At 40.2% G+C, this 25,009-nt stretch overlaps 1 protein-coding gene across 1 annotated transcript in view; it reads right to left on the bottom strand.

Annotated features, from left to right (window-relative positions):
- Positions 1 to 25,009, bottom strand: part of LOC124594686 (phospholipid-transporting ATPase ABCA3-like) — a 543,403-nt gene that overhangs the window by 1,269 nt on the left and 517,125 nt on the right. The window contains exon 28 of the mRNA XM_047133052.1: positions 23,322 to 23,473. Coding sequence (XP_046989008.1) covers positions 23,322 to 23,473 — 152 coding nt within the window. The remainder of the gene's footprint in view (positions 1 to 23,321; positions 23,474 to 25,009) is intronic.

Below are 25,009 nucleotides of genomic sequence, written 5' to 3'. Positions count from 1 at the left end.
CAGGGGTTTTTAAGCTACCTGTTTTGTTGACAGACTATATTTCCTGAGGATTCTTCCACTGAATCTAAGTCTGGCATCCTGTGATTAGTTTTATGTGGTCGTTCCACTTTAAGTTACTCCATACGCATACTTCTAGGTAACTGCTTCTAGTGAGTTATGCAATCGTGTAATTGTTCTATAAAGGATCTGAAACTTTCTCGCCAGGACTTGAAGCAGGGAACTTTGCCTTTCGTGGGTAAGTGCTCTGTCAACTGAGCTACCCAAGCATAATTCACAACCTGTCCTCACACTTTTACTTCTGCCAGTACCTCATATCCTACCTTCCAAACTTCATAGAAGTTCTTCTGTGTGACTTGTGGGACTAGCATGGGTGCTGTGGAGATATGGCTTTGCCTCAGCCAGGGGGATTGCTTTCAGAGTGAATCCTTACTCTCCAATGGAGTGTGCACTGGTATCAAGTTTCCCAGCAGATTAAAAGATAAGTCACTGGTGGAAGTAAAGTTGTGAGGATGGCTTGAGATTACGATTGGGTAACTCGGTGGAGCACTTGCCCACAAAGTCCCGGTCTGGCACATAGGTTTAATCTGCTAGGAAGATTCATATCTACATCTACATGAATACTCTGCAATTCACACTTCAGTGCCTGGCAGAGGGATCATTGAACCACTTTCACAGTATTTCTCTACCGTTTCACTCTCTAACATTGGGTGGGAAGACTCAGTTGCTGAACAGTTCGAAGAAGACTTCAGTCTTTTAGAATTATCTTTGTAACAGAGAGCAATGTCCAGAGAACATTATATTTTTTTTTGACAACTTTTGTTTCAGTTTTGCTTGGGAGTACTTATGTTTTAGATCTCACACAAAAAGGATGTGTAATTTTTAATTGTGCATCAACAATGTATGTAGTAATGCTATGTGTGTATAAAAATGCAAGCAAATATACATATTAAAAGTTGTTATAGCTGCAAGAATATTTTTATTTATTACACCAATATTTGTTCACAACGTGACTTTTGCTTGCAATCATAAGAAGAGGCAGTAATTTCTTCCATACTGCAAGACATCTTAAAATATATATGTGCTAATCATCAAGATTTAGTGGATGGACTGTATGATCAGCAACCACAGAAGATTAAAGGTAAATTAATGATATCAGCATAACCTACCTAATAGTGACTTCTATTAAATATATATACGTGTAATAATTGAACAACTGACTTTTCGTCAAGCACCAAGTTTGCTGCAAAATCAGACATTCCAAAAATCTACATTGAGAGAGTAAGAGAAATTATCCTAGTTACATTATTCATTTTTGCGCCTTCAGTGTCTGTACGTTGACTGTATTTTTCCTACGCTGTGAGGAAGACTGTTTATGGCACCAATTTTGTTTCAACAAGAATTCATGCTTTACTTCTGGTACTGCAAGTAGTAATTATCTCTCATTACATAAATTTCATGTCGATTCATACTCTTTGTGTTAGCTGTTGGGCTACCTCCCGGCACGGTTATTCCAAAATTTGCACAATAGCTTGCATGATTACGTTTAGTAGCGCCTCTCTTGTCATAGTTAGCTTTCTTTCCTTTTTCCTCACCATTTCCCTAGTAGAAAATTTATTGATCAAAAGGGTTCAAAAATCATACCAAACTTCGAGTCATCAGTATAGTGTAAATTATTATGAAAATTTAAATCATTTGTGTCGTAATACTTTTCGATAAATTGACAGGAATTTATTGAAACATGATTTCATAGGAGGTTTCAGGTTTCAGGTGCAAGATTTATTTACATAAAAATTTCATTAATTTTTTGGTAATTGCTAGCATGATAAAATGGCTGACCAAAAATTATACATTGTTGATCGTAATACAGAAGGTGCAATCGGCCAAGATGCAGTGATTTGCACGAGTGCGCAGCTAGCAGAAAGCCGACATAGATCAGAAATAGATATCACAGATGTAACAAATAACAGCACAAATACACAGACAAACTATGATGATATCATGATGACTATCAATGATACCGTTTCACACATTTCCGTAAGCAATTTATCACTGCTGAACGAAACAGAGGAACGTGAAACAGCAGTGTATTCTGACAACATAGGACAGACACCGATTATCAGTAATCCAAATATTAATGTGTAAAGTACAGTTGATAGCAATGATAATAGTAACACAAATGCACTGTTACGGCATTTACTGACAACTATGAACACTAAATTCCATGATATGAACGTGAAATTCACTAGTTACACAACAGCTTAGTAACTTGAACACAAGATGTAACAATTTGTCACAAGGTTTTTCAGATTTCAAAACAGAACAAAAACAGGTGTTGCAAGATTTCCAAAACAGTCTCACACAAAAATTCAATGATCCAACAGAAACTCTACACACAGATATACCCGAAAATTAAAAAAAAAAATGAAAAAGCAATTAAGACAGGAGGTTATTTCTGATATTAAACAAAGTATTGATGTTTTGAATGAAAAGGTAGGTTCAATTAGTGACAATCAAGAACATGTAGAAAGTGAATTAAAGAAAATCATGGACACGAATAATAGTGTAAGAGCAAATCAAAACCAAATGTGTAATACTATAAAGAGAGAGACCACTAATGTCAACAAGCTACACAAGGACTATGAATGTTTACCATTGGTAATAGAGGCGCTAACAGTAAGAGTAGGAAGCTCAGAATTAGAGTGCCAAGAGAAAAAGAGCTCAGATAAGGAAAAATTTAGATGATATAACCAAAAGAGCAGATGCAGGTATCTTAGATCAAAGTAGTACATTAGCACAGAAGGTAATATCTGAACGCAAAGTATATGTAGACGTGGTAGAAGAGGCCATGTAGAAAAGGGAAATTGAATCATCTAATGAAGTAGGTCAGGTTGCTAATATTCAACTACCTGTGCCCATGATGGATGGGTGTAATAGTTATCCACATCTTGTCACATGCCCAATTACCACCATATGGTGTTCCCCACACTTGTAACAACATACCAATGTCAGATAATGCCATATGTTTAACACTCATCTTCACTGATGAAGGGTTGCTGAGACATAAGAAGTTTCCCACGTATTCGACAGATGGGAAGTGGATGAATCTGGTAGTTTTTAGCAGTGCATTCTACAACTTATTTCCATGTAACTGAACAGAGGCTCAAAAGATAAGATTTATTGTTGGTTACACCCAAGGTGAGGTTCTTTTGTGGGCCAGTGAAATGGCATAATGTTGTCACAGTTACAAGGAATTTGAATGTGCTTTCTTAGATAAGTACTGGTCAGAAGCCATTCAAGAGGGATTAAGGCGTGAAGTCTGTAACCCGGCTCCATTTAACAGCAAGCATGGAAGCTTGCAGGATTATTTCGTAAAGTATTTAAATAAGACCAGATATTGGACCAATCCCATATCGCAAGTGGATGTATTGAAGATATTAAAGAGCTGACTTCTGTCACACATATGGGAAAAATTAGTAACCACACCAGTACATGACACTTTTGTCGGTTTTGGATTCCATTGACCTGATTTGTGAAGAGGCACCATGGCAACATAAAGCAGCTGATAAACAAACACCTCAACCTGTCTTTGGGAACCAACCTGTAAATAATAATGTTACTACACAACAGGCATGGCAATCATATCTGAAACAGTGCAAACAAAACGGGAATGGATATGGTAATAGAAATGTTCTGCTGGCGACTCCCACACAGCCCCCCTCCAATAGAGCAGAGCTCCGGGAATGTGGGGGTATTTATATTTCACCCGACGCCCAGCTCTTGTGTGTACTGAAGGCATTGGTTGAACTTCTTCAGCTTCCATTGCTGGTAGTGACGGTACCACTTCCTCTTGTGGTGGTGAGATGGTGTCATCCTGGTCCAGTGGTGTGGAAGGTGGCACTTGGTACCTGACCTCTGTGTTCTGCAGAGTGAGGAGGCTGCAGCAGTGACTTGACAGCGTCCGTCCATAGCATCGCATGTGTACAGGAGCGTAGATCTTTGTGCACGAACATATTTACCGCTCCATGTCTCGAGACAGGAGATGGACGAAGTCTGGCCGTATGCTCACGTACCATTTGCAATGTAAATTGCAATTCAGTCTGTTGTGCCCCTTCTTTATCGGTGAAGAATTCTGCAGGCAGTCGTAAGGGTTCACCATAAACCAATTCTGCGGTGGATGCCCCTAAATCCATTTTCAATGCTGTGCGTAGGCCCAACAAAACTACTGGTAATGCTGACAACCAAGATTGTGCATGGCACATTAATGCAGGTTTTAATGTTCTATGCCAGCGTTCCACTGTCCCATTGCTTGCTGGGTGGTAAGCTGTGGTGCGATGATGTTGGAACCTGCAGAGGTTGACCAATTCTGAGAACAACGTCGATTCATACTGAAGCCCCTGGTCTGTGGTGACATGTAAAGGGCAGCCGAAACGTGTGATCCAAGATGAAAGACATACGCGTGCCACTGTTTCTGCTGAACTATTCGATAACGGAATCGCCTCTGCCCATCTGGTGAAGCGGTCCATCACAGTGAGGAGATAATGGTATCCTTCTGACGGAAAAAGTGGTCCCATGATGTCCAGGTGCACATGTGTGAAACATTGTGTGGTAAGTGGGAAGTTTACTACCGCTTTGTGCACGTGTCATCCCACCTTGGCCCTCTGACAGTCCAGGCACCTTTTTGCCCAATTACGGCAGTCTCTATTTATACTGGGCCACACAGATCTGTCTGTCATTAGTTTGATGCTGGCATTTATTCCCGGATGAGCCAGTCCATGGATGCTATCAAATAATTGTTGTCACAATCTCTCAGGTACGAATGGTCTCGGTTTTCCTTGCGATATGTCACACCAAACTTGGAAGTGTTCACCCATAGGTTGTATTTGTTGCAAGCGTAACCTGGACGTACTATCACGAGAGAATTTAGCAAGTTGCTGGTCTATTTCCTGTGCTGCAGCTATTTACTTGTAGTCAATAGTCTGACAGATTGTTTCCAATCTAGACAGGAGATCTGCCACGGCGTTCTCAGCTCCTTTTATGTGCTGCAGGTCTGTTGTAAATTGGGCGATAAACTTGAGTTGTCTAAATTGTCGTGGTGAGCAACCATCCTTCTTCTTACTGAAGGCGAAGGTAATTGGCTTGTGGTCTGTGAAAACAGTGAATGGTTCGCCTTCAACTTGCGGTCAGAAATGTCTGATGGCTTCATAAATTGCCAGTAGCTCCCTATCATAGGCACTCCATTTTACTTGTGATGATGTAAGCTTGCGGGAGAAGAAACCTAGGGGCTGCCAATTGTTTCCCACCTTCTGGTGTAGAGCTGCACCTATTGCCTGCTGGCTCGCATCCACAACAATCGCCAGTCGAGCTTGAGGAACCGGATGTGCCAACATTATTGCCTGACGTAGACAGGTTTTGATCTTGTCGAATGCCATCTGCATCTCTGATGTCCACTGTAAAGGTTGTTTGCCCACTGCATCCTTGCCGACTAGTGCTGATGTCAAAGGTGCTCGAATGGCCGCCACATTAGGCAGATGTTGTCTGTAGAAGTTAACTGCTCCAAGAAACCGGCGTAGTTGGCGATGGTTGATGGGGCGAGTCATCTCTCTGATAAGGTCAAGTTTGTCTTGCAGTGGGCTGATACTAGCTGTTGTCACTGAGTAGCCCAAGAATGGCACCTGATATCGTCAAAGTAAACACTTTGATTCATTGACCGAAATGCCATATGCCTCAATACATTGGTAAACAGTCCTTAGATGTAGTTCCTGCAATTATTCAGACAACGAAAAAACCAAGATGTCGTCAAGGTACGCGAAGTAATATGGTAAACCTTTGAGGACTTTGTCAATGAAACGCTGCCAAGTTTGTGCTGCATTTTTTAACCCGAAAAGCATACGGAGGTATTCGAATAAACTGAATGGTGTTGTGACAGCCATCTTCGGTATATCAGCAGGTGCGGCCGGTATCTGGTGATACGTTTTTTTGCAATCAATGACACTAAAAATGGTCGCGCCTGCAAGTGCATGTGTAAAATCTCTGATATGGGGTATCAGATAACGATCGGGGATGGTACGACTACTTAGTGCCCTGTAATCTCCGCATGGTCTCCAAGTCCCATCTTTCTTCTTTACGAGGTGAAGTGGCGATGACCACAGACTGTCAGACCTACGCACGATTCCCGAGCATAATAATTCTTCGAACTCTGCCTTCACTGCAGCAAAACAATCTGGAGCTAACCGGCGTGGGTGTTGAGACACTGGCTGACCGGGTGTGGTCCTGATGTGATGTACCGTATTGTGCTTTATTGTCTGCCCACCAGACATGGACTCACAGTTTGCTACTTTTCTGCAATCAGACGTGGAAATAGGGCTTTGTCCTAGGGTGCCTCTAATGCACTGTGTCTCACATCGAATGCTCACTGAGCTAATAGATGCCTCAAGTGCATAATGAAACAAGAAAGCTGCACCCAATATTGCGTCTGACACATTGGCAATTACGAAAGTCCATGGTAAACTTTCATGGAACCTGAGGTCTACCTCTATCTGACGTTTTCCATAAGTCGCTATCGACGTCTGGTTTGCTGCTGTGAGTTTCGACTGAGATGGAGGGAGCTTCACATCACAGTTTCTAACAGGCAACACACTAACGTCTGAACCTGAGTCAACTAGATAAGCATGGCTGGACTTAACGTCTGTAACAAACAGCCGATGGGACAGTGAAGGTAAAGAAGAAAGGTTATTCACCCGTAGCTGCCCCTCATCAATCTCACCTCGTAACAGTAGGCACTGGTGCTCGAACTCGCAACCGGCGGCGCCTAACGCTGTCGCCATTTGGGTGATTGCAGGGTGATGTGCAGCACGTCGCCTCGCTTCCGAATCGTCGATGGTACCAGCAGATACGCTCCTCAGACACAATGTCATCTTCCTTGCTCTTCTTGTTGTGCCTGTCTTGCCTCTGAGCAATGTCGATATCTGCTGCTTCAGTCCGTCAACTTGTTTTCGTAGGTCATCCAGTTGTTGAGAAATGTCCGGCTGTTGGCATTGTTGTATCGCTGCTGTTTCCTGTGAGTCTGTACTGTTGTGTCTGAACATCACCGTCGACATATGCGCTGCGTCTAACGAGGTGTAGACCTTGTCGGCTAATGAGATCGACGATGAGATATCTTGTGCGTCTGAGAGTGCCACAGCCATTCTGACTGCCTCTGGCAACTGCACACGCCATACATGTTGTAGTGTCATATCTGGCAACTCAGTGTCGTTGACTAAACATGCAGGTGCCACCAAAATTCCGAAGGTGACTTATCTCCTCTCTTTTCACCGTGCAATACTTGCTGAATACGTTGTTCCATCGGCCGACGTAGTCGCTCAATGAGTAACTGCTTAAAACGCGTATACTTTTGCGTGGCGGGCGGCTGAAGTATTATATCTGTTGCTGTTTTATTGTCAAGCGCACTAACGGCGATCATAAATTTTGTCTCTTTGTTTACAATGCCATGATGCTGGAAAGTCAGATCAAGCATTGCAAGCCACAGTTCAGGTTTATCAGGTATGAACTGTGGTGGGCATAATTTCATCTTGCTACTGTTCTTTGTCGAAAGGCCGTTACTTGATGGTGCAGAAAAATTCAACACAGCATTTTCTTGTTCTTCAAAGTTGCGTCGTAATTCCTCAATGCTCTTTAACAAAACGTCGCGCCAATCTGTAACACTCTGTGTGCTGCGCGGACTCGCCGATCTCCTGGTAGACGAAATTGAACTGGGCTGCATTTGTTCGTCTACAATGAAATTCTGTATGCGGGGTCACCACTTTAGCCACGTACTACTTATTACAATCTTCAGAAAGACTCACGAAGTAGTTAGGCTATAATATTTATTTTTTTATTGCAACAAAAAGCTCATATTAACATTGAATCAATAACAACAGAACTATTACATATAATCAAAGAATAAACAATCTGCCCCTTGTGCGCGCCGCCACAGAATAATACTATCCTTCACTGTGCGTATACGGATGTTCTGCCGGCAACTCCCACAGACAAAATAATAGTGTGAACTACAATTTCACAACTACCAACACAAATTTGCAGAGCCAATGACACGAATTGGCGTAACACAGCACACAATGAGCAGTTCTCTGAAACTGTGTCAGTGGTGCAATACACTTACAAACAAATTTTGTGAGATATGATGAACAAGGTGACATGAAAGATGCTTTACACCAACATGAGGAGGAAGTTCAGGAAAACTTGTATGAAGAACAGGTACAGGCATTTATAAAGACAACAATATTTGACATGGAAGTACACTTAGTTCTAGACACAGGTGCAACGACTAACTTAATGTCAACCGAATTTTTTTCAAGAGTTAAAGAAAAGAGGTAAAATTCCCACATTCCCAGTGCACAACTGAAGAATACAGATAGCCACTGGAAACAAATTAAAAGTAGTGAAGTTACAAGCACTTATTCCATCAAAAATAAGACACTTTACTGTCAAATGTAATTTCCTCATCAGTGACAAATTAATAGTATATTGTTTGATTGGGATGGACATGTATAGGGCTTATAAGGGTTTATAAGATGCAAATGGCCATAGGAAGTGGTAAGTGCTACTTCATTGTAAACGAACAGGTATTATCTGTCAATTTAATAAAAACGTCAGACAAGAAGCTCAAGCAGAAGGAGTCTGATGTGACAGTTCAATTTGTATTTCCTACTGTATTATTTGGAAACACTCACTATAATGAACAAGTGCCAGAATCAGACGTAAACTAAGAAATAGCAGGGCAAAAGGAAGAACAGGAACTTACAGATCTGTTATTTATGCAAATATATTTCGAAAACACAGCATTGGAATTACCACAAGCACATGCACCATTTCCAAGAAATGAACAAATATTTATGGAGGAAACTATGGTGCAACACATGACGATTTTGCTTGAAATGGACGTGCACAAGTTAAAAGTATTCGACGAGGACACAACCATTAAAGTCCCAGTGCCAGGCTGTCAACTACTTGCCACGCATGGGCACAATAATGAAGGAGACTTGATTAAATCAAGCATTCTTAAATACGCACATTATTCAATATTTGTACCCCTTTTTTATAATGTATATATGTGTTAAATAATAAGGTAAAGCTGACATCTCCACTTAACATGACATAAGTCTATCTAAAAGACCGAGAAATGAATTGCTTTGACTCCCCACACATTGGTAATAGCTAGCAATCAATTAATCATATGATACTGCCTAACACTTTACACCACCATACAATGTCAGTGTAAAGTGAGGGGCAATTGTGTAATACCTAAACAACTAGCTCCCAATATCATATCTTTTTTTTCCTTTTCTCTCATTATTAATTTATAAGAATGTTTTCTTTTCCTCATTAGTAATAATAAATTCGTACATTGTGCAAAGATGGCAAAAATAGGCTTTTAGAATTATAAAGATAACTCTAAAAGACTATCTTTCCTCTCTTCTGTGGGAATGTACAAATTTATTATTAATAGAAGAGCAATGTCTGGAGAATATTCAATTTTTTTAACAACTTTTGTTTCAGTTTCACTTGAGAGTACTCATGCTTTAGATCTTACACAAAAAGGACATGTAATTTTTACCTGTGTGTCAAAAATTTGTGCAGTAAATGCTATATGTGTATAAAAGTGCAAGAAAATATACGAGGGCAGTTAAATAAGTAATGCAACACATTTTTTTTCTTGGCCAATTTTGGTTGAAAAAACCGGAAATTTCTTGTGGAATATTTTCAAACATTCCCACTTCGTCTCGTATAGTTTCATTGACTTCTGACGGGTGGCAGCGCTGTACGGAGCTGTTAAAATGGCATCTGTAATGGATGTGCGTTGCAAACAACGGGCAGTGATCGAGTTTCTTTTGGCGGAAAACCAGGGCATCTCAGATATTCATGGGCGCTTGCAGAATGTCTATGGTGATCTGGCAGTGGACAAAAGCACGGTGAGTCGTTGGCCAAAGCGTGTGTCATCATCGCCGCAAGGTCAAGCAAGACTGTCTGTTCTCCCGCGTGCGGGCCGGCCGTGCACAGCTGTGACTCCTGCAATGGCGGAGCGTGCGAACACACTCGTTCGAGATGATCGACGGATCACCATCAAACAACTCAGTGCTCAACTTGACATCTCTGTTGGTAGTGCTGTCACAATTGTTCACCAGTTGGGATATTCAAAGGTTTGTTCCAGCTGGGTCCCTCGTTGTCTAACCGAACACCATAAAGAGCAAAGAAGAACCATCTGTGCGGAATTGCTTGCTCGTCATGTGGCTGAGGGTGACAATTTCTTGTCAAAGATTGTTACAGGCGATGAAACATGGGTTCATCACTTCGAACCTGAAACAAAACAGCAATCAATGGAGTGGCGCCACACCCACTCCCCTACCAAGAAAAAGTTTAAAGCCATACCCTCAGCCGGCAAAGTCATGGTTACAGTCTTCTGGGACGCTGAAGGGGTTATTCTGTTCGATGTCCTTCCCCATGGTCAAACGATCAACTCTGAAGTGTATTGTGCTACTCTTCAGAAATTGAAGAAACGACTTCAGCGTGTTCGTAGGCACAAAAATCTGAACGAACTTCTCCTTCTTCATGACAACGCAAGACCTCACACAAGTCTTCGCACCTGAGAGGAGCTCACAAAACTTCAGTGGACTGTTCTTCCTCATGCACCCTACAGCCCCGATCTCGCACCGTCAGATTTCCATATGTGGGAGGCACTACGCGGATCATGAAGAAGTTATTGATGCAGTACGACGTTGGCTCCGACATCGACCAGTGGAATGGTACCGTGCAGGCATATAGGCCCTCAATTCAAGGTGGTGTAAGGCCGTAGCATTGAATGGAGATTACGTTGAAAAATAGTGTTGTGTAGCTAAAAGATTGGGGAATAACCTGGTGTATTTCAATGCTGAATAAAACAACCCCTGTTTCAGAAAAAAATGTGTTGCATTACTTATTGAACTGCCCTCGTACATATTAAAAGTTATTATACCTGCAAGAATATTTTTATTTATTATGCCAATATTTGTTCACAAGCATGAGTTTTGCCTGCAATCATAAGAAGAGGCAGTAATTTCTTCCATACTGCAAGACATTTTAAAATATGTATGTGCTAATCATCAAGATTTAGTGGGTGAACTGTGTGATCAGAAACCACAGAAGATTAAAGGTAAACTAATGATATCAGCATAACCTAGAAATGACTTCTATTGAACATATATATGTGTAACAATCGAACAATTGACGTTTTGTTAAGCACCAAGTTTGCTGCAAAAACAGACATTCTAAAAATCTACATCGATAGAGTAAGAGAAATCCTAGATACATTATTCATTTTTGCGCCTTCAGTATTTGTACTTTGCATTGTATTTTTCTTATGCAACGAGGAAGACTGTTCATGGCACCAATTTAGTTTCAACAAGAATTCATGCTTTAATTCCAGTACTGCATGTAGTAATTATCTCTCATTATGTAAATTTCATGCTGATTCATACTCTTTGTGTTAGCTGTTGGGCTGCCTCTCAGCACAGTTATTGCAAAATTACCCAACAGACTAACACATCCTCCAGTCCACAAAGTATACCAATTAGATTCCATTCAGAGACTGCTGATATAATACACTGAAGAACCAAAGAAACTGGTACACCTGGCTAATATCATGTTGGGCCCCCACGAGCACGCAAAACTGCTGCAACATGACCTAGCATGGACTCGACTAAAGTCTGAAGCAGTGCTAGAAAGAATTGACACCATGAATCCAGCTCGGCTGTCCATAAATCTGTAAGATCACGAGGGGGTGGAGATATCTTCTGAACAGTACGTTGCAAATCATCCCATATATGCTCAATAATGCTCATGTTTGGGGAGTTTGGTGGCCATCAGAAGTGTTTAAACTCAGAAGAGCGTTCTTGGAGCCACTCTGTAGCAATTCTGGACATGTTGGGTGTAGCATTGTCCTGCTGTAATTGAGTCTGTCAGAATGCACAATGGACATGACTAGATACAGTTGATCAGACAGAATGCTTACATGCATGTCACCTGTCAGAGTCGTATCTAGATGTACCAGGGGTCCCATGTCACTTCAACTGCACATGCGCCATACTAATTACAGAGTCTCCACCAGCTTTAACAGTCCCCTGGTCTTGGTGGTGACTTAGTACCTATGTACCGTATTTTTAAAATGTGACTATGCCTATTGAGGCTGTTTTAGTTTCATTTCTAGACCATGTCCTCGTAAACATATTATAGAATCAGGTTTATCTTCTGAAGAAGACTAAATTACTTGGGCTGAAACCTAGGTAAAGTTTGGTTTCATTACCGCAATCGAGGCTGATATTTTCTTATATATTCCTGATATTTATGGTACACTCGTGAAATGGTCATATAGGAAACCCATACTTCATCACTACTTCAGAGATGTTGTGTCCCATCACTAGTGTGCAGACTATAACACTACATTCAGACTCACTTAAATCCTGATTACCTGCCACTTTAACAGCAGTAACTGATCTAACAACTTCACCAGACACTTGCTGTCCTATATAGGTGTTGCTGATTCGAGCACCATATTCTGCCTGTTTCCACATATCTGCATTTGAATACACATGTCCATACCAGTTTCTTTGCCACTTCAATGTAGCTCTGTACTTAACAATCACACACAACAGTTCGCTCAACAAAAGATGCATATCTAAAGACTGGAAAGTTGCTCAGTTCACACCAGTACTCAAGAAAGGAAGTGGGTGTAATTAATTGAATTATAGACCTGCAGCACAGATGTCAACTTGCAGTAGTGTTTTGGAACATATACTGTTTCTGATCATCATAAATTACTCAAGGAAAATAATCTGTTGACACACAGTCGTCACAGATTCAGAAAATAATGCTCGTGTGAAACACAACTAGCTCTTTGTTCTCATGAAGTAACAGATGCTATATACAGGGGATCACAGATTGATTCCATATTTCTATATTTCCAAAAATCTTTCGATACCATTTATCACAAGTGGCATATGATCAAACTGCATGCTGTTCCTAATCTATATAAACAACTTAGGAGGCAATCTGAGCAATTGTCTTGCATTATGATGCTGTCATTTACCATTTAGTAAAGTCATCATAAGATCGAAACCAATTGCAAAATTATTTAAACAAGTTATCTGTGTGGCACAAAAAGTGGCAATTGACCCTAAATAATAAAAAGTGTGAGGTCATCCACGTGAGTACTAAAAGGAATGTATTAAATTTTGGTTAGATCATAAATCACAAAAATTTAAAGGCTGTCAATTCAACTAAATACCTATGAATTACAGTTACAAACAACTTAGACTGGAAAGATCACATAGATAATGTTGTGGGGAAGGCAAACCAAAGACTATGTTTTATTGGCAGAACAGAAGTTGAAACACATTTACTTAAGAGACTGCTTACACTATTCTCATCTGTTTTCTGCTAGTGCTGCACTGCAGTAGGAATTCTTATCAGACTGGATTGATGGAGGACACTGAAAAACGTCAAAGGAGGGCAGCTTGATTTGCATTATCGCAAAATAGGTGAGTGAGTGTCTCAGATATGATATGAGACTTGGGGTGACAATCACTAAAACAAAGGCACTTTTCATGTTGGCAGCAGTTCTTGATTTGAGTTTGGAATACTTACTTTGTGTTCTCTGCTGAAAGAGTTTAGTAAAACTGTATTTAGAAACTGCACTTTAGTGGCACTATCATTGGGAACATCAACTTCGCTATCGTGCATTGAAGATATTGATTATGTTTTGCCACTGATGCACTTCAAATACAACCAAAATCTCTTTGGATTTTGTACCAGATTTTGAGATAGAGGTTTGTTGTGGGAACTATTGAAATCATCTCGCCTTGGAGTTCACACTAAATTTCAAGCTTCTGTGGAACTTTGCCAGCCTTGGGGATTTTAAATTCTTTTAAATTTGGCATGCTTTTTTTGTTGCTTCTGGAGCAGTTGGGTCAGCTGCTTTGTGTACCATGGCGAGTCAGTTCTATCTATTATTAATTTATTTGGTATAAATCTCTCCATTCCTGTTGATATTACTACTCTGAATTCAAACCACATCTGGTCTATACTTTTATAGTGAGTTTGGAAGTAATGGAGGTAGTCTCTTAGAAAGCTGTGAAGTGAATTTTTATCTGCTTTTTAAAAAGATACATTTTGCATATATTTTTGATAGGTTTCAAGTGTTACAGTATTCAGTCTCACTTCAACGACATTGTGGTCACTAATTCCTGTATCCATCATAATGCTCCCTGTTTGCTTGGTGATATGTGTTGCCACAAGATCGAGTATGTCTTTGCAACCATTTACACCTTTAGTGGGCTCCTGAATAAGTTGTTAAAAATAATTTTCTGAGATAGCATTCAGTACGACTTCAGACAATGTTTTATGCCTACTACCAACTATAATTGTATGAATGGGTACCTATTTGAAATGAGACTCAAAGTCTTCTTTGAACTGTTCAGCAACTGAATCATCTGAGTTGGTGAAGGGTGGGGGGCTAAGTATAGGGAACCAACTATTAATTTATTCCAGTTTTCAAGTACAACCTGTAGCCATACTATCTCACAGCAAGTAAGTACTTCAATTTTGCAACATGATGGACTATTTCTAACAGGAACAGACATTGTGGTCACTAATCCCTGTCTCTGTCATAATGATCCCTATTTGCTTGGTGATATTTGTTGCTACGAGGTCAAGTATGTCTTTGCAGTCATTTACATTGACTGTGTATTTAATGTAGCCTTTCTGAACACTTTCTGGTCCTTCGCAAAAATTTTGGTTGATTTTATAGCTGGCTTTAGCCAGATTTCAGTACTTATAACAATGAGCTTCAGTGCTTTCTATTTCATAAATGCCTGCAGCTCTGGTTCTTTCCCAACACAACCATGACAATGTACAATTATAACGCCTGTGGTTTCTATGTCGAACCTTGTCCTGTGTTTGACCTGCATCTTCTGAGAGTGAAATCAGTTTTGTTCTTTCCCAAGACTTTCTAACTACTGCAGATTTCTATTCATTCGTTCTTTTCAATGTACAACTAACAGGGCAAAAACTGCTTATTAAAGTCAAGAACAAGATGTAAATTTACATGGTGATGTAAACTACAGGAATTCTCGTGTTGTTACGACGAGACTCTCATATGCCCAGATGAATAAAAGAGAAATAATTGTGACACATAAAGCTCATCTACAATGCAGGGAAAAAGAGTACAATGTGTCGTGGGGTGTTACTGTTCATCGATGAGCATCTTTTTGGTAGTCTGTAGTAAAGTCATTGAAGCTCCACAGCAGTGAACAGATGTGTCATTCAGAATGCCTGTTGATATCATTCAAATAAGCTTGTCTTTAGTACTTTCTAAAAGTAAAAGTGTTTTCATGCAAAGGCATATTTCTCAGAGAACATTGCAACATGTATAACATGAGTTAATATGAAAAACGTTAGTGAACTACTGTTGAACATTAAGCAATCAGTGACTTAACTTGCAGGCTTCATGGATATATCGATGTCATTTTGGTGCGTACTGTGATGACAGTTAACATGGGATTTACAACCTTTGATCCTAAAGGTTCCTTAAATGACCAACAAATGCAGCAGCTGTTCCAGCTGTTACAGCCTTACTTAACATGGTGAGTTTGTTGCCGGCTAAGCCATATGTATCATTGTATTCTGTTTATGGTGTTGACAAGCTACATTGTCTGCAACACTTTATGGCATTTATATGAATGTGATGAAATGCACATCTTCACACATTGTGTGGTAAAAATGAGGTATCTTACCAGATCAAGGTAAACAAAATATTTAAAACACGAGCGTAAGAGGGTAAAAAACACACGTGTGCAAAAATTTGCTTGATTAGGTGCTTAATTTTAGATGTTACATGTGGACATAACAAAACCAGATTTGATTACCACCTAAGGCTTTCGAAAAACTGTGTATCTCAGAGAGGAATGCCTGGCATCTAAGGGCTGGATACTTGCAGCGATGAGTTTCAGAGGCACATCATGTGCCACAAACATGTAGTTAACTGCTGCAGGAAACAGAATAATAGCTGGAAAAATTCTGGGCACAAATTTTTGACATGTTTCAGCAATGAGAGAAACTAAAATTTGATGAGAACTCGATCCATAGACTTTACGTAATTACTGAATGTAGGCATTCCACTTATGGCTGTTGAAAATATTTACTGCAATTGAACTTTTGACATTTTCAGCATAATGAAAGCAAAATTTATCTCCATATGAAGTTATCTGGCATTAAAATAAAGTAAGAGATTGTTAAAATTGAATATGTACATAGCACTTACATGGTATGTTGAAATTCACTACAGAACATTAAGTCATGACATGCTAAAACATAAGTTTCCAGCAGTCTGAATATATTTATGCTACCACAGACCATACGAGCACTCCTATCAGCAACAGTTAGTGACAAACATAAATACATGTACAGATAACCGCAATTGGCTCATTGTGTGGTAAAAATGAGGTATCTTACCAGATCAAGGTAAACAAAATATTTAAAACACGAGTGTAAGAGGGTAAAAAACACACATGTGCAAAAATTTGCTGTATTAATGTGAACACACCTAAAGAGATTTAAAAATAGCAACAAGTACAGCATGGCCAAGAACATCTGCCAGCTCAGAGAGCTTTCAAAATATTATTTAGTCTCCCACTGTGAAAGATGGTATGACTAAGAAAATAACTGCCAACACTAAAGTTGCCTTAAACATAGCCCAGTTATCATTCTAGGAACACAACAGAATTATAATTTATATCATAAAGATATATTGGAACGGAGAGAGAGAGAGAGAGAGAGAGAGAGAGAGAGAGAGAGAGAGAGTTGCACTGGCAAACAAAACCAGACAGCTCACAAAATCAACAAGAAATTAGCTGAGAACAAAGTAACAGCCCTTAAGGCCTAAAAGGGAAATAGTCTAGTGATCATCAGTTGAGATGACTACTTTAACAAAATACATGATTTTGTTCCTACCAATGATATCATAAAGTTAAATAAAGAGCCAGCTAACTGACTTAATGCCTCAATCAGAAAAGCTGTAAAAAGTGCAATTTCATTTTTTCAGAGAGAGAAATAAAAGAAGTCTTAGTTATGAAACCATGCACCCCAACCTTATCTACAAAAATGGTATCCTGATTTTTTTCACGACCAGCTGCTTGCAGGCATTTTTGAGAATCATCTTGGAAGTTAGTTTTTCAAGAAATTCCCTGTTACTGTTAAGAAAGCTGAATATTATATGAGAAATGGAGATGATGTGTTAGGGCCAAGTAGAGGCTCATTCATTGATATTCATATTGTGTTCGCAGCTTAATAGCATACATACTAACATTACCTGTGCTATACAGTCAGAAAAACAAAATGCACCTAGTTTCCTGGATGTGACTGAAAAATGATGATAATGCTCATAGATTTAGCACTGATAGTATGGTTGTCTGTACTGCTAACATCATCCACAATAATTCTTGTCACCCACAGGCCCCACAAAGAATTTTTTTTTTCTTTGGATGGTTCACAGACTAGTCAGTACTCCCCTCCAGCAGAATGAAACTGATAAGGAATTTGGCATCTTTAGGCACGATACAGTGAATAATGGGCTTACATTGCGAATGGTAGATAAAATGTTTGCTACAAAATTACAAGGTACAGTATATATACCAAACAAAACATGTAATGTCAATTATGTGAAAAGGGTAGTTGCTATCCAGTGTACAGTGGAGACTCTGAGTCACAAGTAGGCACAACAAAAAGATTGTCAGAAAGTAAGCTTTCAGCCAACAAGGCCTTCATTGGAAATAGACAACATAACATATACTCTCTCACAAATGCAACTCACACACACATGACCAGTCTCTGGCTACTGAGGGCAGACTCTGCGTGTGTGTGTGTGTGTGTGTGTGTGTTTGTGTGTGTGTGTGTGTGTGTGTGTGTGTGTGTGTGTGTGTTTTTTGTCTATTTCTGATGAAGGCCTTGTTGGCTGAAAGCTTACTTTCTGACAGTCTTTTTTTTGTGCATCTCTGCAATTCAGTGTCCCCGCTATATGATGAGTAGCAACAACCCTTTTCACAACTGACATTATTCCATCCTGGATACTCCATTGTTTGATTAAACCAAACACATATTGGTTAATAAAACCTAGTAGAGGTGGAGCTTTGGATGTCAGAGAGCTGCATCCTGTAGGTGTTGCTGATATAGCTGGATTGTTGGTGTCTCAGTTCGGTGAAGCTGTGGGGGTGTCGTCCACTGAGAATTGCTCAAACAGTGGTGTTTGAGTTGGGGGAGCTGCAGCTGCCGCCTGAAGGCTCTTCATCTGTGACATATGCAGGCTTTACTTACTCTATGAAGACTGTTGTGGCTTTGCCGTTCTGAAGTATTACAAAGATGTGCAAACTGCACAGGAATATCCAGTAGGATCCAGCATAAGGGGGAAACAGCAGTGGCTTAGTAGCATCAACATGTAACTAAACATGCTAACAGCTCTGGAGATCGTTGTGAAAAAAATATTTGCTTGATGTCATGATAAGCTGGTGCTGCTGAAAGGAGTCACTACATTGTGCTGTGGTGTTAGTGCAAACTCCTGCAGTATGTGGGCAGAGGGTGCCGTCACTTCTTGGTGCTCTATGAGGTCTGTGGTAACGTGAATTTGTTGTCTGTAGACTTACTGACTGAGGGCCACATCAATATCTTACCACTGTGGTTAAACCCAGTAATACAACAGAAAATGTGTCCTCCAGTAACTTTTGTGGCACATTAACATTGCTTTGCATTTTTACCGCTGTCCTTAAACCCAGTAATATGAGAGGCAATGCGTCCATCCAGGAACTTTCGTGGCACTTGGGCGCAGCTTTGCGAGTTCTATGCAGACATTCTATGGTACTGTGATTCGCAGGATAGTTCTGATTCTGAAGTGGGAGATCCCACATAGTTGCAAGAGCTTGGTAAAAAGTGAACACCAACTGCGACATGGTCGCATATACAAACAGAGATCCAATACTGTCAAGTGTTTTTTATTTGAGTCTTTGATCACAATATGAATTCTTTAGACGATGACTGGTTTCAGTCCGTAATGACCGTCCCCAGATCTTTTTTACACCTGTCCTAAAGTGATAAGGCCATAATGGCATCGTCATCACTTTGGGACATGGTGTAAAAGAGATCTAAGGATGGTCATTACGGACTGAAACCAGTCATCATCTAAAGAATTCATATTGTGATAAAAAAAAAAAAAAAAAAAAAAAAAAAAAAAAAAAAAAAAATTGTCACTGTGGATGGAACTCAAAATCTGGCGATCCATGTCTCTGCTGAAATACTGGTAACAGGTGTGGCTTCCAACAAGTGGGTAGGGCAGCCTATTTTTGTTAACAGGTTTTTGTATTCATAAGTGGTCCTACTAAGTCCAGGTGCACATCCATAGATCTTGTTTCACCGTAACTACCTTTTGCCAGCTGCTGCTGTTGTTCATTGGCTCCCGACAATGTCAAGTGTTGAATTGTAGTGCAGGGGGAAGCACGAATGCCAGGATGGGACAGACAATGAACAGCTCAGAATTTATTTTTGCAGCTCTCCATCACAATGCATGGGCGTTGTTGACAATGGCCGGCCGCGGTGGTCTAGCGGTTCTAGGCGCTCAGTCCGGAACCGCGCGACTGCTATGGTCGCAGGTTCGAATCCTGCCTCGGGCATGGATGTGTGTGATGTTCTTAGGGTAGTTAGGTTTAAGTAGTTCTAAGTTCTAGGGGACTGACGACCACAGATGTTAAGTCCCATAGTGCTCAGAGCCATTTGAACCATTTGAACCATTTTGTTGACAATGGTGGTTTCGCATCGTAATGTGATATGCAATGGTGAAATAAGATTTCTTTTGATTTTTAATTGGTCTATTATTGTGTAATAGCAATTGTAACTCTGGATCTGTGCACAGGGCATTTGTGATTTCTTGTCATGACACTACACTGGCTGATTTGCATGAGAGTGAGAGACAATCTGTGAGAATATTTCTGAAGCAGCTTATACAGCAGATATCCATGGTAAATTATCCTATATATTCTACGTGTCTTATACAATGAGGCAAGTGTTACTGATTAATCTTCAGGAAGACAGAAATGAGTCAATAATGATCAACAAAGACGGTGAAAATCGTTGCTTCAAGTTTGCTGCGGAAGTATTTTAGTGCTTCTTACAATGTGACAGGCTCCCAGTCTGTTGCTGACCAACAGGTTTCAGCCAGTGCGAGTTTGTGAGGAAAAAATGCTAATGGCTGCGAATTTCCCATCATTATTGTGTCCATGTCACCATGGATTTACCAGTGGTGTTTTTAGCTGCTAGAACGGCATTGAGACAGGCTTGGGTTTTTGCTACTCTTAGTATGTGTCATCAATAAAAGTTTAATATGCTCAATAAACATCTTAAATCCTGGTGAACTGCCTGCACACAGTCAGGGAGGTGTTTGATACCCTCTGCTGACATTATGCATCCTACAAAATTAATAGATGGCTTCCCTATTGTGCACTTGTTTGCATTTAGGACGACCCCATATTCCTGAAGTCATTGATATAACACATGCATGTGCTCTTGTTCGCTATGAGAAAAAGAAGGATGTCACCTGTATGTAAAACAAAAATTTAGATCTCTCGAAACTTCATCTGTAAAGTACTATCACATCTAGGCTGCAATGTGTAAACCATATGACAACACTGAAACTCAAACAATCTGAAAGAGATATTAACAGCCGTCTTGGGAACATCTCTGGAATTTGCATATAGGCCTTGGCACACTCACTGACACTGAGAATTAGGGTAGTAATCTCTGTACTGTGTGTTGCCCATCTTCCATTTTTAAGCTCTTGTTCGCTATGAGAAAAAGAAGGATGTCACCTGTATGTAAAACAAAAATTTAGATCTCTCGAAACTTCATCTGTAAAGTACTATCACATCTAGGCTGCAATGTGTAAACCATATGACAACACTGAAACTCAAACAATCTGAAAGAGATATTAACAGCCGTCTTGGGAACATCTCTGGAATTTGCATATAGGCCTTGGCACACTCACTGACACTGAGAATTAGGGTAGTAATCTCTGTACTGTGTGTTGCCCATCTTCCATTTTTAAGCTCTAAGGTTTTCAAACCTTGTCCAGTGCAGTCCCTGACAATCCGTTTTTCCTTCTCATTCCATACGGAAAGTCTTCCATGACCCAGGGTTCTGGGCAAGTTTTCTGAACACTTTCTATTTCCTGAACCATGCTAGTCCTTTTCCTTTGTTCTTTTCATTCCTCCTCAACTCTTCTGCTGGAAGAAAGAGCCATTGGCTCCATAAGCATGCAAATTTCTTTACGCCAGTAAGTGTGATCTCCTGTCATGTTTGGTGAGTAGATTTTTTTATCCACCCAATTACATTATATTTTCAAAAATTAATTATTTTCATTGATATAAAATCTTTTATGGATCATAATGATATCCTTCCAGAGTGTACAGTAAACCTGTCTACGAATGATTTCATAACCAAAGCTAACTAAAGGTGCATTTGCACTGAGTTCGAAATATGGTGTACAATATTGTTTGCAGCTCACGCATCATGTTGTCAACAACTTTGCAAAAAAACGTTGCATGCACAGACATTGTTCCTGGCAATTCAGATGAAAGGGACATTGTTCCTGGCACGCTACCCTAAATGCCACTACACGACACTAGTGTGTGTGTTTTTGCTCTATCTGTAGTGTCACATGTTGTCTTTACGTGTGCTCTTGATGAAAAGAATTGGACAAGAAGCAAAATTTACGAACTTGTCACTCTCCATTGACTACAGAGGCATAGGAGTGCCTCTTGAATTTTCAAAGTCATAGTTATAAAAAAGTATTAAACAGAAGCTTAACTCCCTACAAGAAAAAATACCGCATTGTTTTGCACCAACAGCAGTAATGTGGATAAAAAAAAGTTTCTCATCATATGGATTGCAGCTCTTGTCTTTTCAGAAATTTGGTCAGTGTGTTTTGGTGATGTGCAAACTGGTTTTACTACCAAATTTCTGAAAATATGTTATATTTATGTGTGCTTCACAACACCTCATCAGCACGCTGAGAAAAAAGGGCTTGCCAAACAAAAACATGACAAGTTACCAGCATGAAATAAAATACAAGTGGTCCTGAAAAACAGTGCAAACCAAATGTAAAGATTAAACAGAACAGAAATCCACTGATAATGGCACAGAGGTGTTGAACCATGTTTGAGAACTTTTGAAAAAATGGTGTTTTGCATAACTGGCAGACCTTACATCCAACAATATTTAGTTTCTCATTTCTCTACACCACCACCACCACCACCACCACAACAACAACAACAAGAACCACAGGATTCCTTATCTGACTCAGGAAAAATTTGACAGCAGCAAGCAAGCTGCCAGGATATGAAAGGCTGATGACAACAAAAAACTTTCTATGAGGCAGAAATGAATGTATGTAGGAGGCAGCAGTCAGTAGTAAACGAGTAGATGGCAGGGGGACCATCAACTGCAGATTCCCCTGACACATCCATTGGAAGTGTGAGGCTGCAGAAGTTTTCTTTATTGAAAATGATAATTTGGATCAGTTTCTGGGGGATGGGGGACCAATCCATATTTGCCATTTGGTTACTGACAGCCTCTTCTCAAGGTTGGCAGCTATGTATATAAATTGTTTGAGTCTACTATTACAGGAGATTAATTTGCAAGGTTATTAATATAAAACATGCACAAGGGTCACCACAAACTTCCTTGGCACATGACACTTCCTTGGCACACGAATGAAATTACTTTTACATCTGCTTTGTACCAAAAAATTCTCAGTCCAGTCACAAATTTCATTTTGTATCCCACACTATCACATGTTCATTAATAAGTGTTGATGCAGTTCTGAGTCAAATGCTTTCTGCAACTTAAGAAATGCTGAATCTACCTTTTTGTCTTGATCTGTGAATTTCAGAATGTCAGGTGAGGAAAGCAGGAGTTGGGTAACATGACTGATGAGGCTTGCTAGCATGAAAGTCATTCTGTTCGAGATACTTCCTTATTTCTGCACTCAGAATATGTTAGAGCATTCAGTGGTACAATATAACATGATCAATTTTCATATTGGGAACTTTTTTGAAATAATCATAAAATCATTTCCCATCACACTGACAAATCCTTCCACCTTTTCCTATCAACAGACAGCATTACTTTTTATATTCTTTCCTCTATATCAACAGTTTAAGCCTTTAAACAGTAGTTGTTGCTCATTATGTACATACCTGTTCTAGAGTAGTTTGGCCTATAGAATAATCTTCAATATTAAACTTCAACTTCACATCTTCCATAATTCCAAACATCCTAGACCAAGGAAATCTTGAATTAGGGATGTAGTACGTCAGGAAGATATCATGTTCCTCTCGAAGTACTGCACCTGTCAATTAAATTACTTTTATCAGTTAAATATAATCATAAAACAGTAGCAATATGATCACATTTACTCTTTATGTTGTTCTTTGAGCTCTGTCTGAAGACTGCTCATGCTAATGGTGATAAAACAACACTGTTCATTTAGGCAATATAGTTAATTTATAGAGTGTAAGTAGCGGAGATCCAACTTGGGGGAAAAATAATAAATTAAAATTCACAGCTTTACAACGAAAAGCACTTCATTTGGCTTATAGAGAAAAGTAATTTGCAATGCACAAACAATATTGCATGGAATAGCAGGAGGGGAGAAGTAGAGACGGGGAAAAAGGTTAGGGAGTGTGTTGTTGGAATATTAGGCTGTGTAGTGCTAAAGTGGGAATAGGGAAGGGGTTAGGTAGATGGAGTACAGGGACTAGGGAAGGTTGAGTCCAGGGCACATTATGGGAATGTAGAATATAATGCATGGAGCATTTCCATCTGTGCAGTTTAGAAAAGCTGGTAGATGTCCAGATGACGCAGTCTGTGGAGCAGTCACGAAAGTGAAGGACATCATGTTGGATTGCATGCCTAGCAGCTAGGTGGTCCAGCTGTGTCTTGGCAATTCACGTGGACAGAAAGCTTGTTAGTTATCATGTCCACCTAGAATGTGGCACAGTGGTTGCAGCTAAGTTGGTACATCACACAGTTGCATTCACAGGTGGCCCTCTGATGGCTGGAGTAGGTGGTAGTGGGGGATGTATGGGACAGGTCTTATATCCAGTTCTATTGCAGGGATATGAAACATGAGGTATTGGGAGCAAGGGCAGAGTAGGAACACACGAGGATATTGTGTAGGTTCTGCGGGCGGCAGGAACCACTTTGGGACAGATGGGAAGGATAGTGGGTAGGAAATTCCTCATTTCAGGGCACAACAAGAAGCAGTTGAAACTCCAGTGGAGAATGTGATTAAACTGCTTCAGTCACCAGTGGAACTGAGTCACAAGGGGAGTGCTCCTCTGTGGCCAGATGGTGGGTTTGTGGGAGGTGGTAGGTGACTGGAGAGACAAGACGTGCGAGATACAACATTGAGTCGGTACTTTAGGTCAGTGAAGGCCTCACCGAGTCCCTCGATGTATTTGGAGAGCGACTGTTCATCACTGCAGATATGATGACCAAGGGGGGCTAGACTATACGGATAGGACTACTCGGTACCGAATGGGTGGCAGCCGTCGAAGTGAAAGTATTCTGGTGGTCGGTACTTTTTTTGGACGGAGACACTAATGTAGCTGTCCTCGAGGCAGAGTTCATCGTCGAGGAAGGTGGCACATTTGCTTACGAACCCTACCGGTCAGACTCAACCCAAAACCAATATCGACTCATTTCACTCCTCCATCTAACAGTGATCTGCCACCACTGCCTCCAGATCACCCCCTGTTAACATCCTTAACATTCCAGAATTTCTTAATCTCAAATGTTGCCTCACCATCATACCGTTCTGATGTCCACCAAACCTACGCAATATCCTGGCCCATCCCGCTCCAAACCCCTTGCCTCACTGCTC

The sequence above is a fragment of the Schistocerca americana genome, chromosome 2 (genome assembly GCF_021461395.2).
Source record: "Schistocerca americana isolate TAMUIC-IGC-003095 chromosome 2, iqSchAmer2.1, whole genome shotgun sequence".
NCBI classification, from domain to species: domain Eukaryota; kingdom Metazoa; phylum Arthropoda; class Insecta; order Orthoptera; family Acrididae; genus Schistocerca; species Schistocerca americana.
This window is presented reverse-complemented; position numbering and strand designations above follow the sequence as displayed.